At 41.1% G+C, this 27,375-nt stretch overlaps 1 protein-coding gene and 1 long non-coding RNA gene across 4 annotated transcripts; one reads left to right on the top strand and one right to left on the bottom strand.

Annotated features, from left to right (window-relative positions):
• Nucleotides 1-454: 454 nt before the first annotated feature.
• On the bottom strand, nt 455-20,445 carry PCF11 (PCF11 cleavage and polyadenylation factor subunit). Of its 3 annotated transcripts, XM_075742425.1 has the most exons (17): nt 19,972-20,445; nt 14,964-15,089; nt 12,491-12,679; nt 11,887-12,078; nt 9,940-11,048; nt 9,488-9,677; nt 8,756-9,398; nt 8,052-8,669; nt 7,177-7,970; nt 5,750-5,837; nt 4,912-5,031; nt 4,267-4,375; nt 3,486-3,669; nt 2,847-3,002; nt 2,063-2,155; nt 1,557-1,592; nt 455-960 (listed from the first exon to the last, which is right to left on the bottom strand). In XM_075742425.1, exons 1-17 carry the CDS (start codon nt 20,158-20,160, stop codon nt 751-753), a joined length of 5,046 nt encoding a protein of 1,681 aa, XP_075598540.1. In that variant the 5' UTR covers nt 20,161-20,445; the 3' UTR covers nt 455-750. The 3 variants fall into 3 exon arrangements, with proteins under 3 accessions (XP_075598540.1, XP_075598538.1, XP_075598539.1); XM_075742423.1 differs by having other exon boundaries at nt 7,177-8,669; XM_075742424.1 differs by having other exon boundaries at nt 4,267-4,372; nt 7,177-8,669.
• A 426-nt stretch (nt 20,446-20,871) lies between these two features.
• On the top strand, nt 20,872-22,896 carry LOC142599942 (uncharacterized). The gene is made up of 3 exons (XR_012833441.1): nt 20,872-21,203; nt 22,183-22,376; nt 22,753-22,896. It is a non-coding gene; the product is annotated as an uncharacterized LOC142599942 (long non-coding RNA).
• Nucleotides 22,897-27,375: the final 4,479 nt, after the last annotated feature.

Raw genomic sequence — 27,375 nt, 5'->3', positions numbered from 1 at the left:
CTGTATTAAATTCTTATGTGTTTGACTACTGAAAAAAAAAAATCATTAAAAATGTCTTAACTACCAGGCATCCTGGTTTGTTAATTGTTGGCACTTGTGTTCACAATCAAGCACTCCAGTTGGTTTGTTAAATTTTCCCCTTCTACCCAGAACTGTCTTTGTGGGGTTTTGCATGTGGTGTTTTTTGCTGTTTTTTGTTATTTTTTTTTAAATTCCCTTAAATATCTGGATATGTAAGTTTGTTCAAGTAAGTTAAAAAAAAAAAATCTAGGGCTGTCTGAGAAGTTCCTGCACTGCTTCCCTTGATAACCCACCTATGGGATAACTGAAGGAAGTTGTTTGCTTTCATTTTTCTGAATCTGATTGAGCAAAAGCTCTTTTAATTCCATTTAAACTGAAAAAGTACAGAAACACTGTCTTCATTTGATGGTGTGCATAAACATTACACTCCATATATAGCAAAAATATCTTTTATTTATAATTTACATTTCCACAAGTGAAAATTGTACATTTTTACATATACCATTTCATTCCATTAAATTTTCACGCATCTACAGAACTCTCACACAATGACACCTGAAACTGTGCAGGCAATAAGGAATTCAAATACAAAAATGTATTTATTAACCAAACAGCAGATGAGGCCCTGCCTCAGTTGAACATTTTTATTTCATATAAAAAGTATTTGCCTTCCAGAGTTAACGCAGCAGCTCTTCTGTAAAAAAAAAAAAATTTCATACCTCAGTTTATTTAAACAGACTCATCAGGTTCTGTTTTAACATCTGTAGATGCAGGTGTGCTCTCTTCTGCACAGGCAGCAGGGGTGTCATCAGGTTCTTCTTTGACTTTAGGCGAGTCACAGGACTCTTGTGTTTCTTGTTTAACAATGTTCAACATCATATTTAGTGGATTTTCTACAGGAGTTTTGCTGGGAGATGGGGTGCAATCAAATGATGATGTCTGCAAAGGGAAAGTCGATGCAGCATTAACACACATTCAAATAACCATTTTTAGCTGCTTATCCCTTTTACTCTTTTTGAAAATGCAAACATGTTGATGTTTGCACTCAAAATCCAAACTTCTACTTTATCAAGATCCTAAGAAAACAAATTTATTCTCTAATAGCATTACTTTTCCCACAATTACTTTGAAAAGGTTATCACCCAAGCAGTGACGAAATGCTTCACACATTACCACAAATTATTCCCTGTTATTCCTGCATTAAAAACATAACACACACCAATGCCCATTTACTCCATTTTTGCTAATTCCTAAGATTATGCACATTACCCAACAACAAACGCACGATGTGTTTTCAAACCACAGTTTTGCTTTAGTCATGTATGACACACAAACTGTCACAGTACATCACAACAAGAAATACATCTTGGCTAATTCTGTGTTATGGACTTGCCACGCCTTCGAGTCTTTGTCTAGTCATAGGCAAGAGAAAATGGGTAGCACATGCTGAACACATCTGCTCCCTGCAAAGTCAGAGATCAAGTAAACAAACTGAAAGCAAAATGCTTCAAAAATATGAAGACAACGACACTTACATTCTGGTAATCTTCATAGCAAGATGGATGGTAAATCTGAAAAAGAATTGTTATACAATTAAATGCGTTAATTATACACAGGACGCAATTTGTTTAGAAAAACAATAGTATGAGCAGGCCTAGTGTGGTGTCAAAGGTAACCAGGAAAAGATTTTGTGTATGTTTATTTAGGAAAAGTTATCATACAGAAGCCTGGTAAGCACTGGGAATTATTCGCATACAGCTGCATACGCAAATAATTGAACCACTATCTACACCCCTATATAGAGACGTTCATTCTTCTTTTAGCATCGCAGTAGAAGGGAAGGCCAGTAAGCCTATACCAATAATACCAGGACTTCATGCACTTCCAAAGGTTGAGATAGTTATGTGTTCGGAAGCCAGGAAAACTACCATGGGAATCCTTGAGGAGAGAAAGTGCACTCGGCCCTCCCTTTTTTCCTTTTGCTGGAATTACATAGGGGATTTTTTACTCTAAGTATCACGTGTAAATAAGATCAGATTACCTTTTCATCTACTCTGATAGCATTCTTCAGATGCCACTCTTCCTCTTCCTCATCCCAATACTGTTCAAATTGCTCTTGGCAGATTTCACAGCTCTGAAAAGTTATGGGAGTAGCAGAGATAAATGAGGTTATTGCAACAACTCACTGAACACTTTTAGATGAAGTATTAACATTTTCAGTGCTTCTGTGCAAAATAATCAACTCTGAGAACAAAGCACAAAAGGTACTTTTTACAATTTAAACAAAGGCCTTCACAGCTAGTTTCTTAGAAGCTTAGCATGTAAAACTAAATTGTAGTTCTACCAACATTTATATTTGATTACTAGACCAATTCATCTACCAAAATACAGATCTACTGGTTACTTTGAGATATTTCTTTGTCCTAATGCCTATCTTATACTGAAAAAGAAATTTCTGCGTAAAAGTGTCAAAATTCCAGTAAACCCAATTATTATTTGAATGACAAAGAACCATTTCCAGTTCACTTAGTCTATTTACTCATTCTATGGAAGCATTTAACAAATTAACACACTTTCCTCATTTCAATTTTGCTAAAATGATGGAATGCCAGTGGGTGTGGGGTTTTTTGAACTACAGGTGATTTATACTTCTATCTGCCACTGGGAAACAACCATTACATAGACAAATACACCACTTAGGAAGTGGCTGCAAGAACAAGACTTCAGTCTACATGTAGCCCACTGTATGAAAGAATACTGTAAACTTCTTTGTAGTAGTACATCATTCTCAGCATCTGGTCTAATAACAGCAAGCTGAAACTTACCTCAACTGCTCCAGCTGGTCCCGCAGGGACACTTTGAAACTCCTTCTCTTTCGCAGCTTCTTGTGTCTTCAACACAACTTCTTCGTGAGCTTTTTCAAAAAACTGGCTCTTTGCACGCTCCTCTAGATCGGCTATTTCTTCAAATTCAATCCAATCCTGAAGAAAAAGTTTTCATTCACATTCAAACACTGAACACAGAACAGTTTAAAAATAAATAAATCTCAGGGGAACAAAACAAACAAACAGAGAGATCCCAGAAGTACCATATTTAAAAAATCTTACTTCATTAAAACTGAAATGCTCCTCACATGCAACATGAGCACAGTGCACGCTTTCTCACAATGCTACACTTCAAAAAAGCTTCTTCCAGAAAAACACCCTATCCTTCAATTTCTATTCCATTCTCAGTGCGATTGAAACAATACCAATGGCTTCACACTGCTTATTGTTCATCATATAATTACCTTTTGTGTTTTGACAGGCATTTATGAAAACTACTTGAAATATCTAAGACATCATTGTTTACCAAACGCCAACTCCTGTGACGACATAAATTTCAACTGCAATCCTACAGCACATACATCAGTAAAACACAGAATCCAGCCTGTAATTTATCAAGACACATATGGCATTACTTACTGTTAAACTGTAGTACCATCTTCTGTGTGTAATTTTTCTGCTAACATCTTTTTCTGTCCGGTTCTGACGATAATGCCAATCTAAATGATCCGCATACACATCTGTCTGTGAAGTAGTGAATCTCATTCCACATGAGTAACACTGAATTCCAGTGTACAGTCGATTTATTACACTATCATAACGCCTACAAAAAGGAACAACAACAACAAAGTCTTAACGTTCCTTTGAAAAGAATCAGGTAAGAAGTTTCTCAGTAAGTTGCTTCAGATGCCCATAAGACTAGAGGAAAAGCATGAATCTACTGCAAGGTTAAAGCATGCAGTATAGCTAAATTCTTCCTGATTTTCCTAACACAATCAATTGAAACATTCAAATAACAAACAATGGGCTCATATTAGCTATCAGGACACACACACTAGTGTTGTGTTTCATGCCTATTAGTCATCACCTAATAGTGCATAAAATGATAACGCTTGCTTTTGGCTCAACTTTGCAAACTAACCCAAAGGTGGTAAACTTAGTACTAACAAAGGAAGAAACACCAACTTCAATTCATATTACAACCTTGCTGATTAAGTAACAAGATGCAACTTGTGTAAAGATAAGTTTTCTCAGGTTAATTCTCCCTCTTTATCCTCCCTGAAATTCTCCAAGGCTAACATAAAAACTGCAGGTCCTCTCACAAAGTGACATACAAAGCCCTTGGCTGCCTTGGATTAACAATTAGATACTACTGTGCCATTAGTCTTACTGCACTGTAAACTTATTCTACTATACGCACTGTCTAAGTTCTTCAACTGTGAAGTTAGTGAGGTCTGGGACATTTTGATCTTCATTCTGGTCATCGTCTTCCTCTTCAGCAACTGGCTGGGATGATGTTTCATTCACTTCTAGAAAGCACAAAGATATTATTTTATCAAAATTTCAGTACATCATCAGAAAGAAATTATGAGCTCCTGAAAGTTATTTTTCTTCAAATAGTAATAAATACGATCTGACTTTGCTAAAATACAAGTCCACAATAGCCAGGTCAGTCATCCTCTAAGATCATTAAAAAAAGCATACAAGATACTGTAAGTCACTGAGAAATTCAGTTTAGGAAAACAGTATTTCACCTCAGTCTTTAGCATTAAAATTCAGTCTTCAGAGACACAGAATATTTCAGGAAGTGACAAGAACCTGATTGTAATCAAGGACAAGTTACCACAGGACAGCACCAAAGACAAAACTGACCATTCTGGATAGCTGAAGCGTACAAATTAGACACGATACTAAGAACTTACTCCATCACATGCACTACATTCCTTCACAAAATCAAAGTTCAGTTAAAAAAAACAAACATGCAGGAGTTCACAAAAGTTCTTACTTAGCTTTACACTTCAGCTGCGGATAAACTGAGTAGTTAGAACATAATGGATCTACATACGTGCTGAAGTGGAATCAGTTTTTGACAGTTTGAGGATCCCTGTTGACAGCAGTTTAGCAAACAATTCATTGACATCAAGCTGCCCAAGGTGGTTATCAGGATATGAATGTGGAAGGGCTCCTAAGGAAAGACATTGACATTCAAGGAAACAAAAGCTCAGCATCAGAAATTTACTTCACTTTTATCAGTGTATTTCACAACACGTTTTTCATTCTGCCTCCTGTTTCTTCCATTTTTTATTTCAAATTATTTATCAACTCTCTTTGCTTTATGTCTAGTCCTTGGCTAATTCTTCCCTTGCCACAGCTTCCTTCATAACGTATTGTGAAGTGCTAAGCTGGCTGCCCAAACACAGATTTCTACTGGATACTGTTTATTGAAATGAAGTTTTTCCCTTATTTTATGCTTAAATATTTCACCATGACCAATCTACTTCATCACCTACTTTAACCATTTATGACTTTTTAGAAGCTTTTCATTACTAACCATTTACATACTGGGAATGTTTACACACCCTGGCAAACAAACCAGACTTAGAGACTGGTACCTTCCAGAAAAGCAGACCAAAGTTGTTTTTTTGGTTTGGTTTGGGTTTTTTTAGTGCAACTACATATGAAAACCACATGAAAATTAATGAAAGCCTTCTCTCTTCGAGGGAAACTCCTGAAGAGATGAAGGTACTACAGAAACCACATCTATGTCCACCTCACTGAGGAGGCTTTCCTTAGTCCACACAGACCTAGCACAGCAGGACATGACAACAGGGTAAATTTTGTGGCCACTAACAAACAGAACAATCCAAAAGAAATAAAAGGAAGTTAATTATTTTCTTACGCACCTGCAGGATTCTGAACAAAACTTCCAGGATTTGGCAAATACTGTTGACCTTGGCCATAAGGCCCTGGTTGAGCAGACATGAGAGAAACCTGTGAAAGTAAACATTTAAGTATTTTTTGTTTAATAATGTGATTATAAACTTACATTTTTAATTTTATCATTAAGTTCTAGATGTTTCTCAATAAGTTTATAAATATTAAACTCCTCCCAGGAGTGAACCATGTCAGTTTGGCATTGAAAGGTCCAGCAAATAACTACATAACCTTTCCCTCGTTTTCACTTCCCACTAGAAAAATTTCAGAAGACATACTCATTTTGCCTAACAGTTAATTTTTTTTACAAAAACACCTTTTCTTCTACCTATCGAACCTTCACATTTTCCAAACACTTTCTTTTAATGCGCTCCTGTTCACCAGAACAGAGCTCATCAGAAATTCAAGAAACTGGTAAATGTTTATTAGCAAATGCCACGATCAATTCTTATCTAAGGACTGAAATAGCATCCACTATACAAAACACATCTTGAAAGCAGCATTTTTTCAGTAAAGCAGCTATAGTAAGCTTCAGATGTAATAAAAATGTTTGGTGGGGTTTTTTCCTAAGTGTGTTATAAAAACTGTTTTTCTAATTGGCTGTTTTCTGGATTTACAAATTGTTTAAAATTTTATCCCATTAGAGGTCAGCAGGACACATTACCTACTTTCGTACAATCAGTCAACTCTTCATGTTCAATTATTATTCTCCAAATGAAAAATGCTCTCTAAAATCTCTAATCTACTGAAAAAAAATTACGTCATTTTCACTGATGTAAAGTATCACCTTCCCCTTTTGAAGAGAGCATTTCCAACGGGCAACAGCAAAGACACGTGAACCCATAAAGCATGCTGGTGCGAGATAATTTTAAAAGACGGTAGTTCAACAATGTCCAATGTCTTTCCCAATTCCCCTAAGTTACGGGTATCTCTCTAAAACTGGCTTGTCACCAGTACTAACAGCTGCAAAAAGACAACAGAATTATTTTGGTCCATTCTAATTCTACAGCTCTGAAAAAAGTTAACCATGTATATTCACTTACATTATCTTTCATGCTTTATATAGAATTCACTTTTGTGCAATTTTAATGAAAACACCACAGGCTTCTAATTACCTAGTTTTGTTTTCGAGTTAAAAATACTAATTTCACTGTCATATTCTGAGCTACAAAGTGATTGTAAAGATTCACTATTTTGTCTCATTCTTAAAAAATAGGAACGTAGGTCCTTCTTAAATTGTCTAGAAACTACTGACGGATGACTTTTTTAGCTTGAAACTGGCTCCCAGTCTGCCAGCTCTTCAGAAAAATCTTCGATTTTTCAAGAAAAGAAAACTGCTCATTCTCTACACAAAAACACTTTCACGAGCAAACCCTTTAACACAATTCATTCTTACCTGATTACTTCCCATTGGCATATTATTGAAGTTTCCATATTGAGGACCCTGAAGACTTTTTTCATCAAAGTAATGTCCAGCTCCTCTCAATGGGAAATTCTGTGCTCCTGGGCCACCTGGCCCATTGAAATTTGGTCCAGGCGAACCATCAAATAGATCAGGCCTCTGGAACTGCATCCCATGAGATGGTCCATTGTAGCCCTGGCCGGGATGGTCAACAAATGGACCACCTTGTCCATAAGACATTTCTAGTCTTGAGGCAGGATGGTTAGCTACATTTTCAAAACGCGCACCTTGAAGGCCAAGGGGCAAGTCAAATCTAGAGGCTGGCTGGTGAGGTCCATCAAATCTTTGAGGTATGGCTGTATCAAATCGTGGTTGTGCCTGTTGGCCAGGCGCCCTTTCAAATCTTGGACCAGGCTGTCCATGAATTCCATCAAATCTTTGCAAGAGAGACAGCTGTCCAGGCTGACCATCAAATCCAGCTGCATGGCAACCATCAAATCTCGGACCGGCCCTACCCAGAGGACCATCAAATCTAAGTCCACCAGCTCCCTGGTGTACTGGTCCATCAATCAACCTAGGACCGACACCTGGCTGACCATGCGGTCCTTCCAATCTGAGCCCACCACCTGATGGTCCGTGTGGCCCCTCAAATCTGAGCCCACCACCTGATGGTCCATGTGGCCCCATAGGCTGACCATGTGGCCCCTCAAATCGGAGGCCACCTCCAGGTTGTCCATGGGGTCCCAATGGCTGTAAATGTGGCCCCTCAAACCTGAGGCCACCCCCTGGTTGACCATGAGGCCCCAAGGGCTGACCATGGGGTCCCTCAAACCTGAGACCACCCCCTGGTTGACCTCGAGGCCCCATAGGTTGACCATGAGGTCCCTCAAACCTGAGACCACCTGAAGGCTGGCCACGGGGACCCTCAAACCTGAGACCAACTCCAGGTCCTTCAAATCTGGGACCACCTACAGGCTGTCCTGCAGGCCCCTCAAACCGCAAAGGCCCTCCTATCTGCCCAAGAGGTCCCTCAAACCTCAGCGGACCTCCTCCACCAACCTGTCCTGGGGGTCCTTCAAACCTCAAAGCCCCTGCCAGCTGCCCTGGTGGCCCATCAAATCTTAGGGCTCCAGCTCCCCCTGCTCCTGCCAGTGGTCCATCAAACTGAGATGCACCTGCCGCCACCAAAGGCCCCTCAAATCTCATGGCGGCCTGTCCAGCTGGCCCATCAATTCTGGAACTTGAACCAGCAGCAGGACCATCAACAAAAGGACTTCCTTGTCCATCTACCCCAACCCTTGCAGTGGCCTGTCTCGGTGAGCCGTCAAATAGAGGTCTGTCTTCCATTAGTGCACTTATCCTCTGCTTTGCTTCAATGCCTCCAAATCTTGATCCTGGACTTTCTGGAAACGGTGCTTTCTCTGGATCTTCATACCTAGCTCTTTTGAAACGGTCGCTGAATGGTGATCTTGGTTCCTCTCGAACACCTAACACAACCAGAACAAAACAGATAAGTAATTGGCAACGTTTTAGTGAGTGGTTAACAGCTGTAAAATAAAGCAGAAGCACATACCAGCTTGCCCAAGAAGCTGTCTCTCTTCACGATTATCAAATCTGCAGATTGCATCACCATCTATCTTTTGGAACTCTGTTGTGCTCTTCCCCTGTTGTCTGAGAGCATCTCTAAACTCATCCGATTCTCCCCAGCTGTCATAAGGATCGAAGTTCTTAGAACCTCTTGCTCCCTTAGTAGCATTTTGTTCCTCAAGTCTTCGTCGACTCTCAAGCGGTGAAAGGTTATCGGCAAAAGGTCTATTAGTGCCACTTACAGGAGAGTGTCTCCTTGATCTTTCTCCAAATGGTTCTTTTCTGTCAAACTGTACTCCACGCTTGGCTTTTGCTTGTTCGCATTCTATACCAGAAAGCAATGCATCAGGCAAATGATAATCCAAAATATCATCAGGATCCAACAGATCAAGCCTCGACAATGAATGCTGAACTTGTGTTCTTTTTAGTTTAGCCTTATGTTCATAATATGTTAATTCTGCATCTGATAGAAGAGGTTTCTTTTTCAAACCACATTTTTCCTCTGTAGGGCTATCCCAGACATTACATCTGTGTTTTCCTTCCTGATACTGGAATAGCTGTCGGATCTGATGAGCTACCATGAGGAACTCATCTTGTGTTATTTCACCGGATGTTAAGCGTTCATTAGCCTGGAATACAAAGTTAAAGTTTAGGCTTCTAAAAAGAAAAGAAAACTATACCCAGGACACTTCTATGAAGACAGATTTATCAATATTACCTTCTTAAGTAATTCTCTCTTGCTTGCAGATGTCAATTCTTTGGGAATCTGTAAATTAGCATCCACACTTAACCGGTGCTGCTGCTTTGGTGCTCGGGGTGATAAAATTCCCTTACCAGCAGGCCAGTTTTCCCGGTGTCTTTGGTGAGGGGATTTACCAAGTGCTTGGTGTTCTTCATTCTGCTGTGAGCTGAAAGGAAGAACACATTGAAAATAAGAGATTACTTCTTTATTTAGGACATAACTGTTACATCCCTATTAGGATCGACCATGGCAAAACATCACTATCACCTTAGAATCGAAGTATGCATGATTTCCATATCTCACTAGTAGAAGTAAGTTAAAACTTATAAATTTTAACAATCTGAACATTGCCTCCCAAAGCTGACTGAAGTCAGCAGCAGAATTTCCACTGACTTCAAACAGAAGTTGTTTAAAAGATAGTAACTTACTTTTTATTTTCTTCCCAACCAGATTTCCACCTCTTGCCTGATTTGGATCCTTGCCAGTTTTCTGCATTCTCCTTTGGATCAGGAGAAGCTTTTGTAGAATGCTGGCTTGCTGTTTCTTGGGGCCTGTCTTCTTGGGCTTTTTTCACCCTCCTTGGATCTCGCACCTCTTGTTTAACATTTCTCTTATTGGAATTTCTTTCATCTCTTGCTGCTTGCGTGCCTTCCTCAACATGAGACTGCTTAGGGCCGATCTGACGTATCTTTGCAATTTTAGGAGTTGATGAAGTGGGAGATAAACTCCTAAGTCTTCTTTTGGGTGATCTCCTCTCTCGTCTTTTTGGAGAATGTGTAGATGGTGACCGTGCCTTAGGAGAGCGTGATCGTGACCGTTTTCTACTACTTGATCTCCCCTGTTTTCCACTCTGTTTTTCAGACTCCTCTGTAGTCGTGTCTTGCTTCTGAACAGCACCATTAATTACTTTATTTCTGCTGCCTACTGGTCTGTGTTCACACGTCTTATGTTCCTCTTTTTCTTTTTTCTCTGTACTTCTCCTCTTTTCTTTCACCTCCTCCTCTTTGCCCTCTGACTTATCTTGAAGATGTCTTTTCAGTCTTGGATCCCGCTTACTAATTTCAGATACTTTTGTGCTTTCACATTCCTGGGTTTTAGTATCTTTAGTATTGGGTAGCTTATTTTTTAAAGGGGATGGTGATTTAGATTTTGCTTCTGACTGGTCAAGTTCTTTCTTCTGTGTTTTTTCACTTGCTTTCAATTTCTCTTGCTTTGTTGAGTTTTGTTTTTCAGCCTGTGTTGTTTTGTTTGCCTTGGTATCAGACTGACTGGTTGTGTTTGGTGGAAATTCTTTCCTATGAGATTGATCTTTAGCATGAGAAGAATGTTGAGCCATCCTATTCAGTCGAGGATCCCTATTTACTATTTTGACATCATGAAGTGGAGAACTTGGGGATGGTTTGTTTTTTTCAGATTGCACAGCTGTCTGATGAGGTGGTTTAACTGTCATGAGAGGTGTGGGAGACATATGTTGCTTGGAAGGCGCTGGAACTGAAGCTATAGTAGATGATCCTTGCTGAACACTAAGAGATACAGCCTGAAATAGCAAAAAAGCCGCTATTAATCTGCATGGTAACTCCTACCCAGAGATGATCGTGTTTTGGCTCGAAACCAAAACTCTAAATAGAAATGTCTTCAAAGTGTTGAGATTCAGCCATTTAACTGAAAATGACCCATCAATAGCTAATCACAAGCGTTAAAATAATGGTGTACCATTACAAAAGATCAAATTAAAATATAACGCAAAATCAGTACAATAAAATCAATACTGCAAAATATGTAACTTCGGCACATGTTCTCATTACAGCGTTTTTTCTATATATTCCACACGCTCAAGGCAACTAAGCTGCCAAGTATCTGATATATATTTCGTATTTCTACACTTCAAAAATCCTTTGTTTTGGTATCATCTAGTTTTGGTATCAACATAGCAAGACTTTCAATTACGCACTAGAACAATACAGCTTAACTGCCACTTGCAGATGGTGGCATCAAACCAACCTGACCTCATGAGGATGCTGACTTTATTTCCAATGATGAGACTTTCTTGTTCTCTAAGAGTAAATTTATTTGAAAAAGCCTGGCTTGCTGTAAGCCGTAAGAAGAGGTAGAAGATGAGGATCATTTTGGAGAGAAGTTAAAAACAAAAACCTATGAACTTCACTTTTTTTTACCTCTGAGTATAATTCTTAAGGTTTTCAGGTCACAAATGCTGTTTGAGGAACCAGAGATGAACTTGTATTGCTCTAGTCCTAAAATAGCTACACTTGCCTAACATGAGGAAAAAATCATGTACTGCAGCTATCAGCATAGCTAAGTAACGTCCAAAAGAAAGAAGACCCAACTATAAAAGTTTCATTAACTATCCTACTCACCAACTGTGCTTTAGTCTGTTCCAGCTCCAGCTCTAATTTTTTTTGCTGAAGTTCTAACAACTGCTTTTGCTTTGCAAGCAACTGCTGCCTTATCAGTTGCTCCTGTGTCAAATTCTTTTGTATTTCAGGAACAACTGGAGGAGTAGAGGCACCAGAAGTGACAGCAGAGGTAGGTGCAGTAGATTCCTCTGGCTAAAAACAGAATAAAAAAAGTTACATTTAAATTCCTGATGGAATCAACTAGCTCCATCTCCTTTAACTGTTACATGATCCAGTACTGGGAACTTAGTTTGTACAGCAGTTATAAATTCCATTTTTAATGCAAAATGTAACACAAATTTAAAACTTTTGCCCCACTAGAATTTGCGGGCTGTGACAGGTGTACGTCATTTAATATAAATTCATCAGTGTTCCAAATTCTAGAATACAGTTTTGAAACATAAAAACCAAATCCATCAAATAGTCAGAAATCAGAAATTCTTCTTACCTGTCTACAAAAGTCAGACACTTCATTCTTAATATACTAAATTGTCAAAAAGCAGCATACAAACAATGAAAACTACACGTATCACCATCTGTTCATACAGTAGGCATAAAAACTTACCGATTTATTTAAAAATTTAGGATTCACATGGATGCTAGAAGTATTCACATTTGGGGGCAGAGGTTTAATTGGCCAAGCAGGATCTAATGAGTTGACTCTGACATCAAGTGCATATAGTTTCTTCAAAGGAAAAATATCATCCCATGTGGAGCGTAATTTAAATAAACTTTTCCTAGTATTTTCATCCACCTAAAACAATAAAACAATTCTATGGCTTGTTAAGTTAATATAAAACGATTTCTTATAACTTTTCTGTAGAACTTAAGATTTCATTTATTTCCTATTTCTATCAACATTTTAAGACTGGCTATACAGAATTTATAAGCAGTGCAGATCATATATCTATACCAACGGAATCAGTAACAGAAGTTCAAATGTGGAATTGTTGTTTCAAGGTCATTTGAAGGTTTTATTGTGTATTACCATTCTCTGAGAATTTTCTTTCAACTTTTCCATTACCAAAATTCTCATTTTACTTGCCAAATTTCTGTGGAAAAAATACAGTAACAAAAATATTGAAAGGCAACAGCCTCTGACACAATACATTATTCAAGCATTTGTGCTGAATGGTGTATAACAATGACAAACAAATCAGGAAACAACAAACTTTGTGAACAGAAAAGGTGTTTTGCTCAGCTGTTTAGTCACTGAAGGGTTTTTTTTTCCAACAAATGCAACAAAAGGGGTATTAGCTAAAATGACCTCAATTATATTTCAGTTCAGCTGCAAATTTAGACCCATCTGTGAGCCACAGATCAAGCGCACTTGTAGGACCAGTGCTATTTTCTCTCTTCACAAACAACTAGTTTGGGATTATCTCATGACAGGTAAGTGAGAAATTTACAGTAAAGTAAAATTTAGTTAATCTCATAACTTGAGTAGTTCAATTAGTAAACGAAAAACATTTGAATTAATGAATGAAAAACATTTGAGGATAAAATACATGCAGCTGTCCTAAGGTCAGTACCTCAATTCAATCATCAAGTATTGACTACGTAGATGGGTTTTGCTGCAGTTTTAAGACGTTACAGCAAGACACAGAATAGTCTGTAAAGAGGTTCTTTCGAGGAGCAGCAGGAACTTCAACAAAAATAATTCATAATTAGCTACTAGGGGCATGCCTCAATACAATTTTCAATGAGAGGGTATGAAGTTCACTGCAAAAGGTGCAGAAATGACTGAGCAAAAGTTTCTGACTTCATCAAGTGTCTGAAGACACCTTAGTGACCATTTACCGATAAAACAAAATTTGTAACAATGTCAGTGCTGGAATTCTACTTGCATCTTTTAACACGACCAATTAAGCTACTAGAAATGACTGCCACTTTACACATTTAATTAATACACATTAATTAAATGGTTCTGGTTAGCTCAGTGAACCTATAAAACTCTGAAAATTAATTATCCAGAGCTTCAGCTGCAACATTAAATGCAACTCAGTAAAAGAACATTCACAATTTAATACTGAGAAAACAAGTGTCTACCTACCTATCTACTCTACACACAGGAGTTTAAGTGTTCTATGGCCATTACTACAATCTATTCCTTATTTCAACATGCATTTTACATCTGAAAACCATATATAAAGCATACTGGGATCTCAGATCCTCACTGATATGTAATGATAGATAAATACACAAAAGGTCCATTCATCTCATTCATGTGAGATGCCACTTTCTTAGAGGTTACAGGAAACCACGGAAGTTAACCCTTCATTTCTGTTCCAACTTAAACCCATTCAAGTCCAGCCTTTCAAAAATGGGACTTTGATTTGCCTTTCTCACTAAGGAATAAGCACAACTACTTCACTGGGTTTAAAGATTAAGAGCAAAAATTAAAAGATATGGCAGCAGTTTTCAATGTTGAATCAAATTAAACCACATATTTATAATGTAATATAGCAATACATTCTAAGACCCTTTCCCCCCTAGCATTTTTTTCAAATCACACACCATCAGGAGAGAATCAGGTCTCAGTGCTATTCACTCTTCACAGTTCAAGCACTCATTTTGCACGTCACGAACTAAGTAAATCAGACAAATTAACTGCAGGAGAGAGAAGCTCTGAGAAATCCACAAGAAACTGATTCTCAGTGTATTCTTGGCATAAAGACCATTTACGATCTTAAAAATAAACCAACAATTCATAATTAATTGGTCTATACATTACAAAAAGTCCATCCAGGTAGGCAATCGGTAATCAAAATATAGTTAGTAAAATCTTGCCTGGATAGGAAAATAACAGGTAGTTATGAACCAAATTAAGACAGACACTGCATCTTTCAGCTAACATGTAATTTACATGCTTGATAGCAGCAGGAATAATCTTCCACAGTAAAGATACAGTACTGAGATTTATAAAAAACAATTTGTATAGTTCATCTCCCAAGAAAACCCAAAACTGAAAACATGTATTTATTTTACCAGGAACAAATTTTGCTTAGAATACAGAACTTTTCTGAAAGTGTATATACCTTTTCAAATACACAAATAAATGTTGCAACTAGGTTTTTAGTAAATGCAGTAAGATATTCTCTTCCCACATTCTTGACAATGGAATCCATAAGGTACATAACAGGGAGCTTCTCTGATGCAGGAGCCTGGAGTAATAAGAAGAAACTGAGAAGTTTAGTACAACAAAAACATATTTTAAGCTTTTTAAATAAGGGGATTACCAATCCCAGAAATACAGACCTCTCTTTTGGTTGCCACTATAAACACCAAGGGATTTGGCTTGGGAATTTTTTGTTTATACAAAAACTTAATCTGGAAAATCAATACTCAGTTCAAAGTATAACGCAGTGGGTCTATCACACAAAAAAGGAACACCTTAGGTTATTTTCTTTGCTTATCAAAGCTTTGGAAAAAAGGGAAAAAAAAAAAAAAAGAAGAAAAAAGAAGCCCACAGGACAGTATTGCCGCTAGTGCACTGAGTGTAACCTTTCAAAACCCGCTTGAGAAAGTAACTTTTAAGTTAGCAGGAAACCATCGTTAGCACTTCAAGGAACTTCTAAAAATAGTTTATAATTCAAACCTCCTGAACGTTTGCTTTTCTGGATTTCACAGAACAGAGACTTCTGGCAAATAGCCCAAATTAGAGAACTTCTGTAGCCGCAGATTACAGGTCGAGTATCAGTCTTTTCATAAACTACACGCAGAATAGGTCACAACTATTTCATTGTAATCCAAACGGACGGAGCAAGAAGTCCCATTCTCAGCACTTGTAGGTAGCGACAGTTCAGATTTCCAGAGTGCATGCAAAAATGCACAGTCAGAACAAAGTTCAAAATCCAGACAAAACTCAATCATCTAGTCGACCGGGTAAATGCACAGACAAGCTCAGGAACTGCAACCACGGTTTTCACAGAAGGGAGTCTTCAAACTTGGGACACATCTTTGCTACAAGAGGAGGCTTGGTTTTTGTTGTTTGGTTTTGTTTTTTTAAATCCATTTTCAAAACTTGTAGCAAGTTTGTGTAAGAGAAGTGTGGTGACGCTGGACCGCTACAGCAACTTCTAATGTACACAAAGCACTACTGGCCCAAATCAAGGTGATTTTAATGCCCACCACTGGCTTTCACAAAGCAGAAGGCACAGAAAAGTTCCAGAAAACATCAGCAAGTACACAGACTTGTTGAAGAGGACAACATGAAAGACACCACCACAAGCCATGTGTTGACCGCGATCCCCTTAGAAGAGCAGCCACTTGTAGTAAGTCCCATTCACCATCCGGTAAGCTCAGGATAAAACCAGAATAACTTCGCTCGCCACTCATTTTAAACAGGATACGCTACCAAGTTAATTAATGACACCTTACTTCGCAGCCTCATTGTCCAGGTAAGTGTGTGGAAGTGCTCTTGCTTTACAATTTTAGATTTAATTCCTTCCCCTTTAAGGTGGTTCGCAGAAGGGAACCGAGTCAGCAATACTTTTATATGGGTGAATCACAATGTTTCCTCGCCCTTAAATGTGTACTAATTTATCATGACCTGAAACTTAATATTGAAGAGGGCAGAATTCCTTGTTAGTTGAGGGCTGGGCTGGGGCGGGGGGGGGGGAGGTATCACTGCCTTTGAGCATACTGAAAAAGGTAAAACAGACAGGTAGTGTATTTTGGAGATAAAAAGACAGAAAAATGCCGTTAAATTAGCTAAAACTAACTGCAGCACATTAAAAGCCTATCTTACACTATGACATAATACTGAGCTTTAAGCAAGCTAATATGCAACAATGTTAGAATAAAAGCACCTCTCTAGCCTCAGGAATCAAAGGCTCTGAGTCTACAGCTACTTAATATTAAAATATGGAATACTGGTTTCTTCTTTAAAGCAGTCTGCAAAATGGCACATTATAAACACTAAGTTCCGAATGTCTGCCTCTATAGAAAAAATGACAGTGCATCATTTCTGACTTTTAAAGTCAGCTGTCAGGGAAACAAAGAGCTGTCTCAGAACTATCTATGCCCAAGAGCTACTGACATAGTATGTTATATTCTTCCATTTCACCAATGTATGGTAGCTCACTATACTCAGCTTCCAGTTTGAGACACTGGGGAATCAATTTAGTAGTGAAGGCAGTGTAACAAGTTTAACTGTCACTTTAATTATGCATCAGACTGTTAAAAGTAATCATACATGGAAGCACCGTAATCTAGTAAGGAAGCCTACTTCAAACTATAGCACAGAATTAGAAGCTTAGCAGCATACCCTGCTTCAAACATAAGCTACTCAGGTGTCACATTTTAAGAACAATGACTTAAATATGGTTGGAATATTTAAGTCTTCTCTTCTGGAAATGTTTATTATGTCAAGGTATCTAGCGCATATTCCAATAACCAGAAAAGGGAATCCCAAACTTGAATGTATCTTGTTTTCAGGCAGTCTATACAGTATCCCCTAGCAAGAAAGATGCCCACATGACACTAACCAAAAGGCAGGGAGGCGACGCATAATCACCAGAACACAAAACACTAACTCTGAACTCATCAGCATAATGTTAAAGACTTCATTACAGAATTCCCACTGTTCCTTCAAATAATGTAGGAAAGCTATTGTTGGAAATGTGTGGCTTTTTTTATTAGTTTCCTAAAAGATTTCAAGTTTAAAGTCATATCTGGCAATCAAAACCCAAGTCACAAACTTGTGAAAAAAAAAAGTTTAAAAAAACCAACCTTGTATACAAAATGGGTCTTGGAAACAAATTCTGCACTATACAATGGTAAATAAAAAGACAAATACATATTTCACACTTTTTATTTACAAATATTATAATACCAGTCACACATTTCAGAACCATTTATTAAATCGTAAAGCAGACCACTCAAGTTTTACACTAAACAAACTGTCTCCAGGCAACACTTTTTAAAAGTGGCTTAGTAAAGGAGATCACTTTCCCAGAAACAGCTAAAAACTTGCCTTGAATAAACCACAGTCACAAACAGTAACTAGGCAAAACTAACCATTGATACAAGATTTAAGACATCTTTAAAAAAAAGACACACTTCAGGGCAGGCTCTAAATCACCCAGAAATGAGAAAAAAAATAAATTTGACAGCATTGATATTTATCACAAATCATTTTATACACATCCACTGCCCTTTAGGAGATATAATGGTGAGATCTATTAAGATTATGAGGTCACCTCCCCAAGGAATGGCAAAACTCAGCCACTGGCAGCATTTAAAACTAGACTGGAAGAGGTCTGTGGAACACTAAAAAGCAATCCTGCATTGATAGAAAGATAGATTAAATAACTTAAGAGATCCTTCCCTCCCCATCACGAGATAGTACAATTCTCACCATTATAAACCACGATTTAAAGCCAAAGGAAAAAAAGCCTTTGAACACCTGAGATCAGAGGGAGCAAGGGAAACAACGGGGGAGGGGGTGACTGGCACAAATGGGGAGGGGGGAGATTGAAACAAGAACCCTTTTCTTACAAAATGCTCTTGTTAAAAAGGTGCTGTAAACCCCCATCCATGTGCTGTGGCTGACTGATGTCAGCAACTGCCTGGGTTGGGCTCAGAGGGAACCTCCTCTTTCCCTTCTTTTTATATCATGTGCCTTTCAGACGCCATATTAGGATCCTACAGGCTGCTGCAGTTTCTACAGTCAGAAAGAATTTCTTCTTCCCCATCCTCAACCAATAAACTTCTCTAGCCAAAATAAATTAAATATGCACACAACGCTAGCATTACTCTGGGCACAGATCACCTGAAATCCAAACAGATTATCCCAAGCCCACAGAATTTTCTCTAATCAGGCAGAGCAAAACAACTCCCATCACTACCACACACACTTCTCTATCCGGAGCAGATGATCACCTTTCACCCACAAACTTTTCTGTAAGGGTGCCCACCCCCCAAAATTATTATCTCACAAGGAGCATACTAAGAAAATAGCCTTAACTGATACTTAAAAATCATTATACTTAGGCCTTCAGAAGTGGACAATTTGCGTGTTATAAACTTAACCTTATTTTCATTCCTTTAAACTACTCCCCCCCCCAAAAAACCCCAACCCTCCACAAAAATCTCCCAGTCAGGCCCTCTCTAACGATCACAATACTTATCTACTGTAAAAATCGATAAATGCAAGGATTTAGACACCAGATTCGAGACACTGAATACTGGCTCCATGTAGGGGGAAAACCCAGCTACAAGGGCGAGGTGCTGCTGCCCAGTCACTGCCAGGCCGCCATGTTGTGTCTGATATTTACACGGGGCTTAAATCGCGAGCCACGCTGCCCTCTCAGCGCTTTTTGTGGGGCGAATCCCAAACCCTTCCCTGCTACCAACAGGGTGGTGTGGGGGCTGTTCCCCTCCCTCGAGTCCCCTGCTCCCTATGGGGGGGGGGGGGGGGGGGGGGCCAGAAGAAGCAGCAGCCTTAAGCTTAGCCATGAAAGGAGGAGCCCCCGACGCCTCGCCCCGTGCTCCCTGATCCCACCTCAGACACGCTTCCCTCCGCTTGCTTCCCCCGCTGCCCCCCCAGCCTCCTAGCCCTCTCCCCACTACCCCGCCCGGGGCGCTCCCCACCCCACCCCACCCCGAGTCCCCGGCTCCCTTTTTTGCTCCGTCCAAATCCTGCCCTCCCTGCTCGCCCCCTAACTAGCCATCCCCCCGCTACCTCCACGTCCCCTGAACCCCCCTGCCTCGCCACCCGCTCACCCCCTAGCCCAGCTATACCCACTCACCTCTGCCCTCCTCACCCCATCGGGCCCACTGCCCTCCCCCCCGCCCCCCAGCCTCTCCCTGTTCCCCGTCTCTCAGGCCCTCTCAACCCCCCCGCCGCTTGGCTGTCTCTCCCTACTCCCTCTACCCTCCTCCTCCTCAGCCCGCCGCTGCCCGGCTCCGCCCGCGCCCCTCGGTAGGCCATCTCTCTCCCCCACGCCCTTCCTCCTAGCCCCCGAGGCCGCCCTAGCCCGCTGCCCCGGCCGGTCCCCCCAGCAGTATAGGTAGGAGTAGTAGTCGGTGGAATATAAAAACCTTGGCGATTTGCGCCTCGATCAGGGAGACGATGTCCTTGGCGAAGGGCACGTTCTCCTCGGCCAGGATGGTCAGCATGTTGATGTGCGGCTTGCTGTTGAACGTCAGGTCCTCCAGCGACGACTGGTAATCGCGGCACGCGTCCTCCCGGGCCTCGCTGCTACCAGCGCTGCTCTCCGGGGCCGACATGTTTCTCCGACCGGGGCCCGCACCAGGACCCGACCCACCGACCGAGAGCCCCCTCCCCGCGATCCCCTGCCGCCGCCGCCGAGCGATGCCGCCCCCCCCGCCGCTGCCGCTGGGCTCCTCTACCGCATCCTCCGGGCTGCGGCTCCCGCTGGCTGTGGTGCTGCCGTCGGTACTGCTGCTCCTTCAGCCGCCGCCGACTCAGTCTCAACGCTCACAAAATGGCGGCGGCGGCTACGGTTCGCAAACCTCTTCCTCCAACCGTTGCGTCATGTGAAATTGTTCTAAGGAAAGGGGCCGGCGGCTTGGAAAGCCCCTTTTGTTCCCTGACTGCGCCCTGATTGGCTGGTGCCCCGTCTGCTCAGTCCGCGACTGGCTCAGCCATCACCACAGCAGTGGTGATTGGCTTCTCTCCTAAAGGCCCGCTGTCGCCCCGGCGTCCCGACTTGCAATTGGTTGCGCTTCCCTACTCCCCTGCTCCTAACCCGCTGCGCCTCTTCCTACCGCCTTCCCTCACTGACCGAGCTTCGATTGGTGCCCCCGAGCGATCCCGCCTTTCCGCCCAGCCCTCAATTGTGACCGAGCCGCCCCGTCCCCCGCCCGCTATTGGGTCAGCCGTTGGCGTGGCAACGCCGTTGCCCCCGCCGCCCCGCCTCCCGCCCGCTATTGGGTCAGCCGTTGGCTCGGCAACGCCGGTGCCCGCCGGCCCCGGGCGGGCCCAGGACCTGGTGACGGGCGCTGCTGGGCGGCTGCGAGCTGTGGCCCTGCTGCCCCACACAGGCCCAGCCCCCCCCCCAGGGAAATGGCCCCTTGGAACCGGGAGAGCGGGGAGCAGCGTGTGCCGACAGTCCCGTACCAGAGAAACCACTCGCTCCAGCGAAGCGAGCCGTACCAGAGCAGGCCGCGGCGCTCACGTAGGCCTGTCAGCGAAACGCGGCCTTGTCCCCTTCCGGGGTGGCCGGGGTGACCCGGGGGTGCCAGCACATTGCTTGGTGCCGCTTGATCCAGGACACGGGATTTTCCCAACCTGATGGGAATTTATTTGTGTAAGCAAATGACCCTGGCCTCCCTGCTTCTCTGACGCCCGTCTGTCTGCCACCTTTTATCTGGTCACCCCTCACACCAGCAGTTTTAGGTCTAAATAGAGCCAGGAGCAGCGTTTCTCCTTTTCGTTACATTAGTAGGAGACAGGTAGTATAGTCAAAAGTCACAAAACCTGCTCTCAGTCATGAGATTTGCCCAAAGGTACCTCTTGGAGGTTAACTTGCTTGCAAAGCACTTTAAGGTATAGCTATTCCTTCCCCCCACTGCACATTACTTATTAACTGCGGAGAACTGTTGGTATTTGAAAGTACGCCATGAGTGAATGCTTCATTAAAATACACTTTGAAAAATACATTCTGTGAGATTGTTTTTTAAATGCAGATTATATATAAAAAAATTATATATATATACGCATATATATATTCAGCAAAGATAGCAGAGAGAGCAAAAATGGAGACCTGGCAAGTTTCTGGTGAAACCTGCTGTTTGCCATTTTATCTGGATAAAAATTTATTTTCGTTTCTATGTTCATATTTCTATCTCCTTTCTTTGAAAAATGTGACTTTCAAAAAAGGGAAGAGAGGACAGGAAACGCAACAGCATCTTTTATTTGCCTGTTGACTTGTACGTTCGCGTTTGTTCCTGCAAGCCTTGAAATGCCGTACTTTGTACCCACCACTTCGCCTTTACAGTGTGTCACCACAAGATAAGAAAATGAAACTAAAGTCTCTGTCTCCGGCCAACCGAAGCTGGGACTGCAAGGCTTTTTCTCGGTGTATTAGCCAGCTATTTGAAGGCACACTGTCCGTGAAGAATATTAATTATGTACCTGGAATCAAGCCATAATGTAAAGCCAGTGTATTTGGCAAAAACAGTACAAGTTGTTCTGCTCCTAGGGGAAAAATAGGGGGGGAGGGAAATGCAGCTCCTCCTCAAATGACTATATTTGTAAGTTAGAATGCTCGTTCATACTAATTACAGGAGGAAAACCAATAATACGAGCAAAACTGCCTCGATGAGGATGTCATATGGTCCAAGGGCACCCTCAAAACCAGATTTGCTGTTTACTGATCAGCATAGGACGGAGCCCGATGCCTGGCGAAGCACTTTGCTACCCTCCAGAATGAACCCGGCTCCCTGAGACCGAGTACACCCTACGCACCTGAACAGATCCAGTATTTTAGTGTATATTACTGGTTTGTCTTTACTGGTCTTCCTATGAAGCCAGTAATACCTGAGCAAGGTCTACAGGTTGTTAATGGGAAGTTATGGAACCAGCTCATTAAGAGTAGCACAGAAATGCCTGTTGAGTCTTGGGCTCTCTAATGAAAAGGTGTTTAATATTATAGGAATTGGGTTGTACAGAGTGTGGATTTATCTATGCCTGCAAAAGCACGCTTCATACATGTGTTCTTGAAACCACCTCCTATCAAAAGCATAGCTTTGCTGAAATCATTAGTTAGAAATGTTTCTGGTACAGCTGTGTCCCACCATTTCTTATCCTAGTTGACATAGCTGTTGGTTAAAGTTTGTTTTTGTTTTTTTTTATAGATACAGCCAGGGGTTTTGCTGGTATAAAACCCACTAAAAAGCCTCTACATTAGACCTACACGTAGCACACTTGACTTGAGAATCAGTAGCAACTGGTAATTAAAGAAGTTTTGCTGGATAGTTGTGAAATTATAGTACTATATGAGAAAATATACCAAGGTAAGAAGTCTGTAAGAATTTATTACATTCCAAAACATCTGTAGTTGTACTTGAAAATACTTACACTGTGTCTATGCTTGAGCTGAATTTTCTTGGGAAGTTTAATAAAGTTCCTTTAAACTGTTTTCTAGCTAGACAAGGATAGGAAAAGAGGGATCTCTAGGCACCCAGAAATGTTCTTGCTGCTTTTCTTTCTGGAAAAATAAAAAAATTAATTGAAAATGCATCCTTTTTGACATGTTTGGAAAAGAAAAACAGACACTAAAGAAAGAAACACAGTGTAGGTTTTTAAATATTGGTTTAATGAGATGTAAATTACCCCTCTGTACATGAGCTGAAGTCCTTTGTTCTCCAGCGGAGATTCACTTAAGGAAGCAGACAGTGTTTCTCTGTGGTTCCTCCCAAAGGGCGAAAAGCTTTACACTCTCATCAAGCCTCCAAAGCAGCTCTGCTGTCATCAGCCTCACACTCTTCAGTAGCTGATTTGTAGAACAGCCTCAACTAGAAAGTTTGCCAATGTAGCTATAGTAGAAGAGCAGGTGAACCCTCCTAGAGTTGGGATCCTGTTTAAATTGCTTTAATAACTATGTACTGCTTGTATCAGAACTGAATTGAAACTACATCTGCAGGTATCGCCAGCAAAGCTGCATTGTTTGGGGAATGTTGTTATAGTCCTGGTATTGCTAAATCAGCAAAACTTTTAAATATAAACCAGGCCTCCGTTGTCTGCCAGTCAGATTACTCCTTGCCCAGGTTACACAGGTCTCACGCAGCTTCCCTCACTTTTATTCACGTAGAGTTGTACCTTGGCGACCTCTGGCCAAAGAACTATAAGCTTTTTATAACTGGATTATCTCCTGTTTAGAGCTAAGCATCTAGGTTACTCCAAAAGCAGAGAGCCTGGTTTTGTTCATAAGGTCAAAATGTAGGAAACACTGGAATTACAGACCCAGGAAAGCACAAAAAATTTGTTTACTCTTCCAGTGTCTGGTGGCAAATAGGGCTGAATTGGAGATGCATGATGAAGGAACCATCTACTAACATTTCTGTATTTATGAAATTCTGCACATTGTAACTTTTCACATGTGGTTTGGGTTTCACAGCCTCAGAAATTCTTAAGACAAGCTGAATATATGTAGTAAAAGATCATTTGATAGGTTGATAATTAGGAAAAATTCAAATACTGACATACTGAAAAATACATTTGTCTAGACAAATGTACTAACCTATATAGCCCTTCAAAGCTTTGTAAGATAGTCCTGACAGCTTGTAATTTCTGTAACATTTTCATTGTGATGGGTTCATCTTTACAAGAAGAGAGACAGACTACAAACAGCAACGAGCCAGGATCAAATGCTAAGGATAGATAGGGAAGAAACTGTTGAATACACATATTCCTGCCTTTGTCAATCTGCATTAAATACCATGGCATGAAAACCTGATCTCTGAAATATTTTGGATGGTATTATCAAACCCAGTATTTGGTATGTGGATCTAACACCCAAAGATGTTGCAGTAGGCTTTTGGGCATCACATCTTTATTTACACTGACTCTAACTAGCTGGGCTGCCAGTAAGAGCTTGACCGCAGCAGCTTGTGTTCCTGGTGCTAGACTTGCTGAATTTCCACAAAGGCTTGTGTAATCTTTCAAAACCCTGTGTTGTCACAGCTAGATTGTTACTGGTACCCGAGTTGACATGCCACCAACTCACCTTCTGAAATGACATTTTGGTGGCTCTTGGGAGACTGAAGGACTCAAAACCCAGATATATTTTACTCTGGCACTTCTGTGTCATCTTCAGCTACCCAGGCAGATATTTACTACTGTTCTGTGTGACTGGGCGACATTTTGCTGGGCAAGGTTCTGAGTTGCTACAGAAACTGTCTCTGCAGATCCATTCAATCAAGCAAGGCTGTAGTGACAAGGCTCGTGCTTTCAGCAGGAACATAAATAATTCACATTTTTGCTGGCCTGCTCTCCATGCCTTCCCTACAAGCAGGCTGGTGGCTCAAAGGAAAGCAGCTGTTACTAGCTGGAACTCATACCTAGAGAGTTGAAGGCACATTTACTAAAGTATATTATATTTTCAAAACCTTTTGCTTCAGAGCATTTTTTTTTTTTTCCCAGAGAGGGGCAACACCAGCAAGCCTCTCTGTCAACTGTTTTTCAGAAAGATAACAAGAGAGACTCTCTGTTTAACTAAACCCACTCCTATCACATCGCATCACACTCCACTAGTTGTCCCTCACTGCAGTACAGCCACCAAGGAGGCAGCTGGCTTTCTGACTGATAAAGCACAGAGTCACGTAACACCGTGGAATTAACCTGGAAAAGATCCCCCGGTGTTTCAGATTTGACTGGCTCTCCCAACCCACGGGTAGCAGCAGCCGTTGGCATAGATATCACTGGGTAACCATAGCGGTGAAGGACTCACAACATTTAGGCTTTGTTTATGCATGGTGTTGGATCTGCTCGTTAAAACTTGACATTAAGTTGTATAACTACTAAAATACCTCTTCTGTACACAAATTCATGAGGATTCCCTCTGTACAAGTTGTAAACCCTTCTCACTGTGACTTTTCCTATCTATGCAAACTATCAGTCCAGTATTTAATCCATGCCCCTCTCAACCATGCTTCTGCTGGTCGGATCGGGGGAATTCAACTCTTCCTTCTGCAACAACAACATCCACTTTTACAACTATTTTCAATGAATATTGGATGAATGGTAATGAGTGTGGGATAGTCCACAGCAGTGTTTGGGCAAGCCAAGTTTTCATCCACCTTTAGCAAGTCAATCATCCAAGACCTTTGCGAATAAATTCCATGTAGTTAAACAGTATTTCAGTTGTATTTGTGTTTAACATGACTGCAGCTAGCTTGGCCCCCGCTCAAGTTATGGATTGACCCTTTTGTTATGTTACAGTGTGGTCTGAGAAGCAGCACACTGTATGGTATGTAATCCGTGTAAAAATTAGCGCTTATATGTTATTTGTCTTCTTTAGTGGTCAGCTGCATCTGCTGGAGGTTGTGGGTGCCAGGTCATTGTGCTGGGAGCTGCCACCGAAATTGCAGCTCCTCCTGCCTCCCCTCTCCTGATCACAGCTGCATCTGTCTTGGGGATATTCCGTATTTTGGCACTTGTGCATTGCACCAGCTTACTAAACATTTTGACGTTGGTGTAGGAGAATGTATCTGCTTTTCCTAGATCCCTTTTTAGAAATGTTTCTTGCCTGCCAACTCTGTGGAGTAAACTATAAAGAGACTGAAAAGCTCTAGACTTCTGCTTGTGGTCTCTACTCTGAAGGGCGATGGCACACGGGTACACATGAGGATAAAGACCCATTCCAGCCGTATCCACGCAACTGCTGTTTCTGCCACAAAAAGCAGTGGCAGGGCATGAGGGGTGATGGAAGGCGTGTTGTGATCCATTTTACTTCCCAGACCCTTTTGGGAAAACCAGCTGCTCACCAGCTGCTCCTCAGCTTGTATCTGTGCGCCTGATCATTTGTGCCTGTGTTTGACTTTGCGCTGGTCCCAGTTGAGTTTCAGTCCTCAAAACACCGGTCTGGTTGTCAAGTCTGTTTTGAATTTGGATCCCATCCTCCATTATAACTGCGGCCTTCACAGTTTTGCATTATCAGCAAAATTCATATGTGTATTTTTCCATCATCTGCCTTGTTAGTGAAAACATTGAACAAACTAAGATGGACCCCTGTAGCCACCTTTTTGTGCTGAAAATTTGCAAGACCAGCTTTGAACTGACCCTGTAGGAGTTTCAGCTAGTGTGTTTATCAGAATGCACCACGAGACAAACATTTCACTGAAGTCCAGATACATCTACTGCTTTTTGTTTATTTACGAGTCTTGTTAGCCTATCATAGAAAGAAATTCAATTGCAGTTTCTATCTGATGAATCCATGGTAGCTGCTACTCTTCTCCTTGTTATTTTTCAGTTGTTTACAGATGACTTTTTATGTGCTCCAAATTGAAGGAACTGAAGATGACTGGTCTTTAATTTGTTAGTTCCAAAGACCAAACCCGTCAGATCCTGCTCCTTATTGATGATATTAAAGTTACATACCTTACATTAACCCACTAGAAATGCTGGAAGTGATTTACACAATGAATTTACAGCCTGCACAACTGCATGCTCACGGTGAGCAAGGATCTGGCTAGCAGAGAAGCATCTGATCTTTGCACTAACACTGTAAAAATCAATTTAAAGAAAAGGCAATGTGAATACCAAGCTCTGAAAAGGAAGAGCTGTTCCCTTACGTCTTTATGGAAGCAGACCTGAGACAGACCCCTGCAGGTGCATCGCTCCATTCTGCTAGTGAATCACTGATAAATATTTTCGGAGTACAGTCACACAACCAGTTCTGCACCAACCCTATAGAAGTTTCAGCTGCTTTGCTTATGGGACTGTTATGTGCAATGAAAGCCCTACTGAAGTGGACATTT

This window comes from Balearica regulorum, chromosome 1, assembly GCF_011004875.1.
Source record: "Balearica regulorum gibbericeps isolate bBalReg1 chromosome 1, bBalReg1.pri, whole genome shotgun sequence".
NCBI classification, from domain to species: domain Eukaryota; kingdom Metazoa; phylum Chordata; class Aves; order Gruiformes; family Gruidae; genus Balearica; species Balearica regulorum.
The sequence above is the reverse complement of the archived record's forward strand: the minus strand, read 5'-3'. Positions and strand labels throughout refer to the sequence as shown.

Excerpts from the sequence above, each read along its gene's own strand:
- PCF11 (XM_075742423.1), bottom strand. The coding sequence starts at position 20,160 with ATGTCGGCCCCGGAGAGCAGCGCTGGTAGCAGCGAGGCCCGGGAGGAC. Across the intron at positions 9,678-9,939 it reads GGTTGGGAAGAAAATAAAAA|CTCACAGCAGAATGAAGAAC; the intron begins GTAAGTTACTAT and ends TCTTCCTTTCAG. Across the intron at positions 961-1,556 it reads GCTATGAAGATTACCAGAAT|ACATCATCATTTGATTGCAC; the intron begins GTAAGTGTCGTT and ends TTCCCTTTGCAG.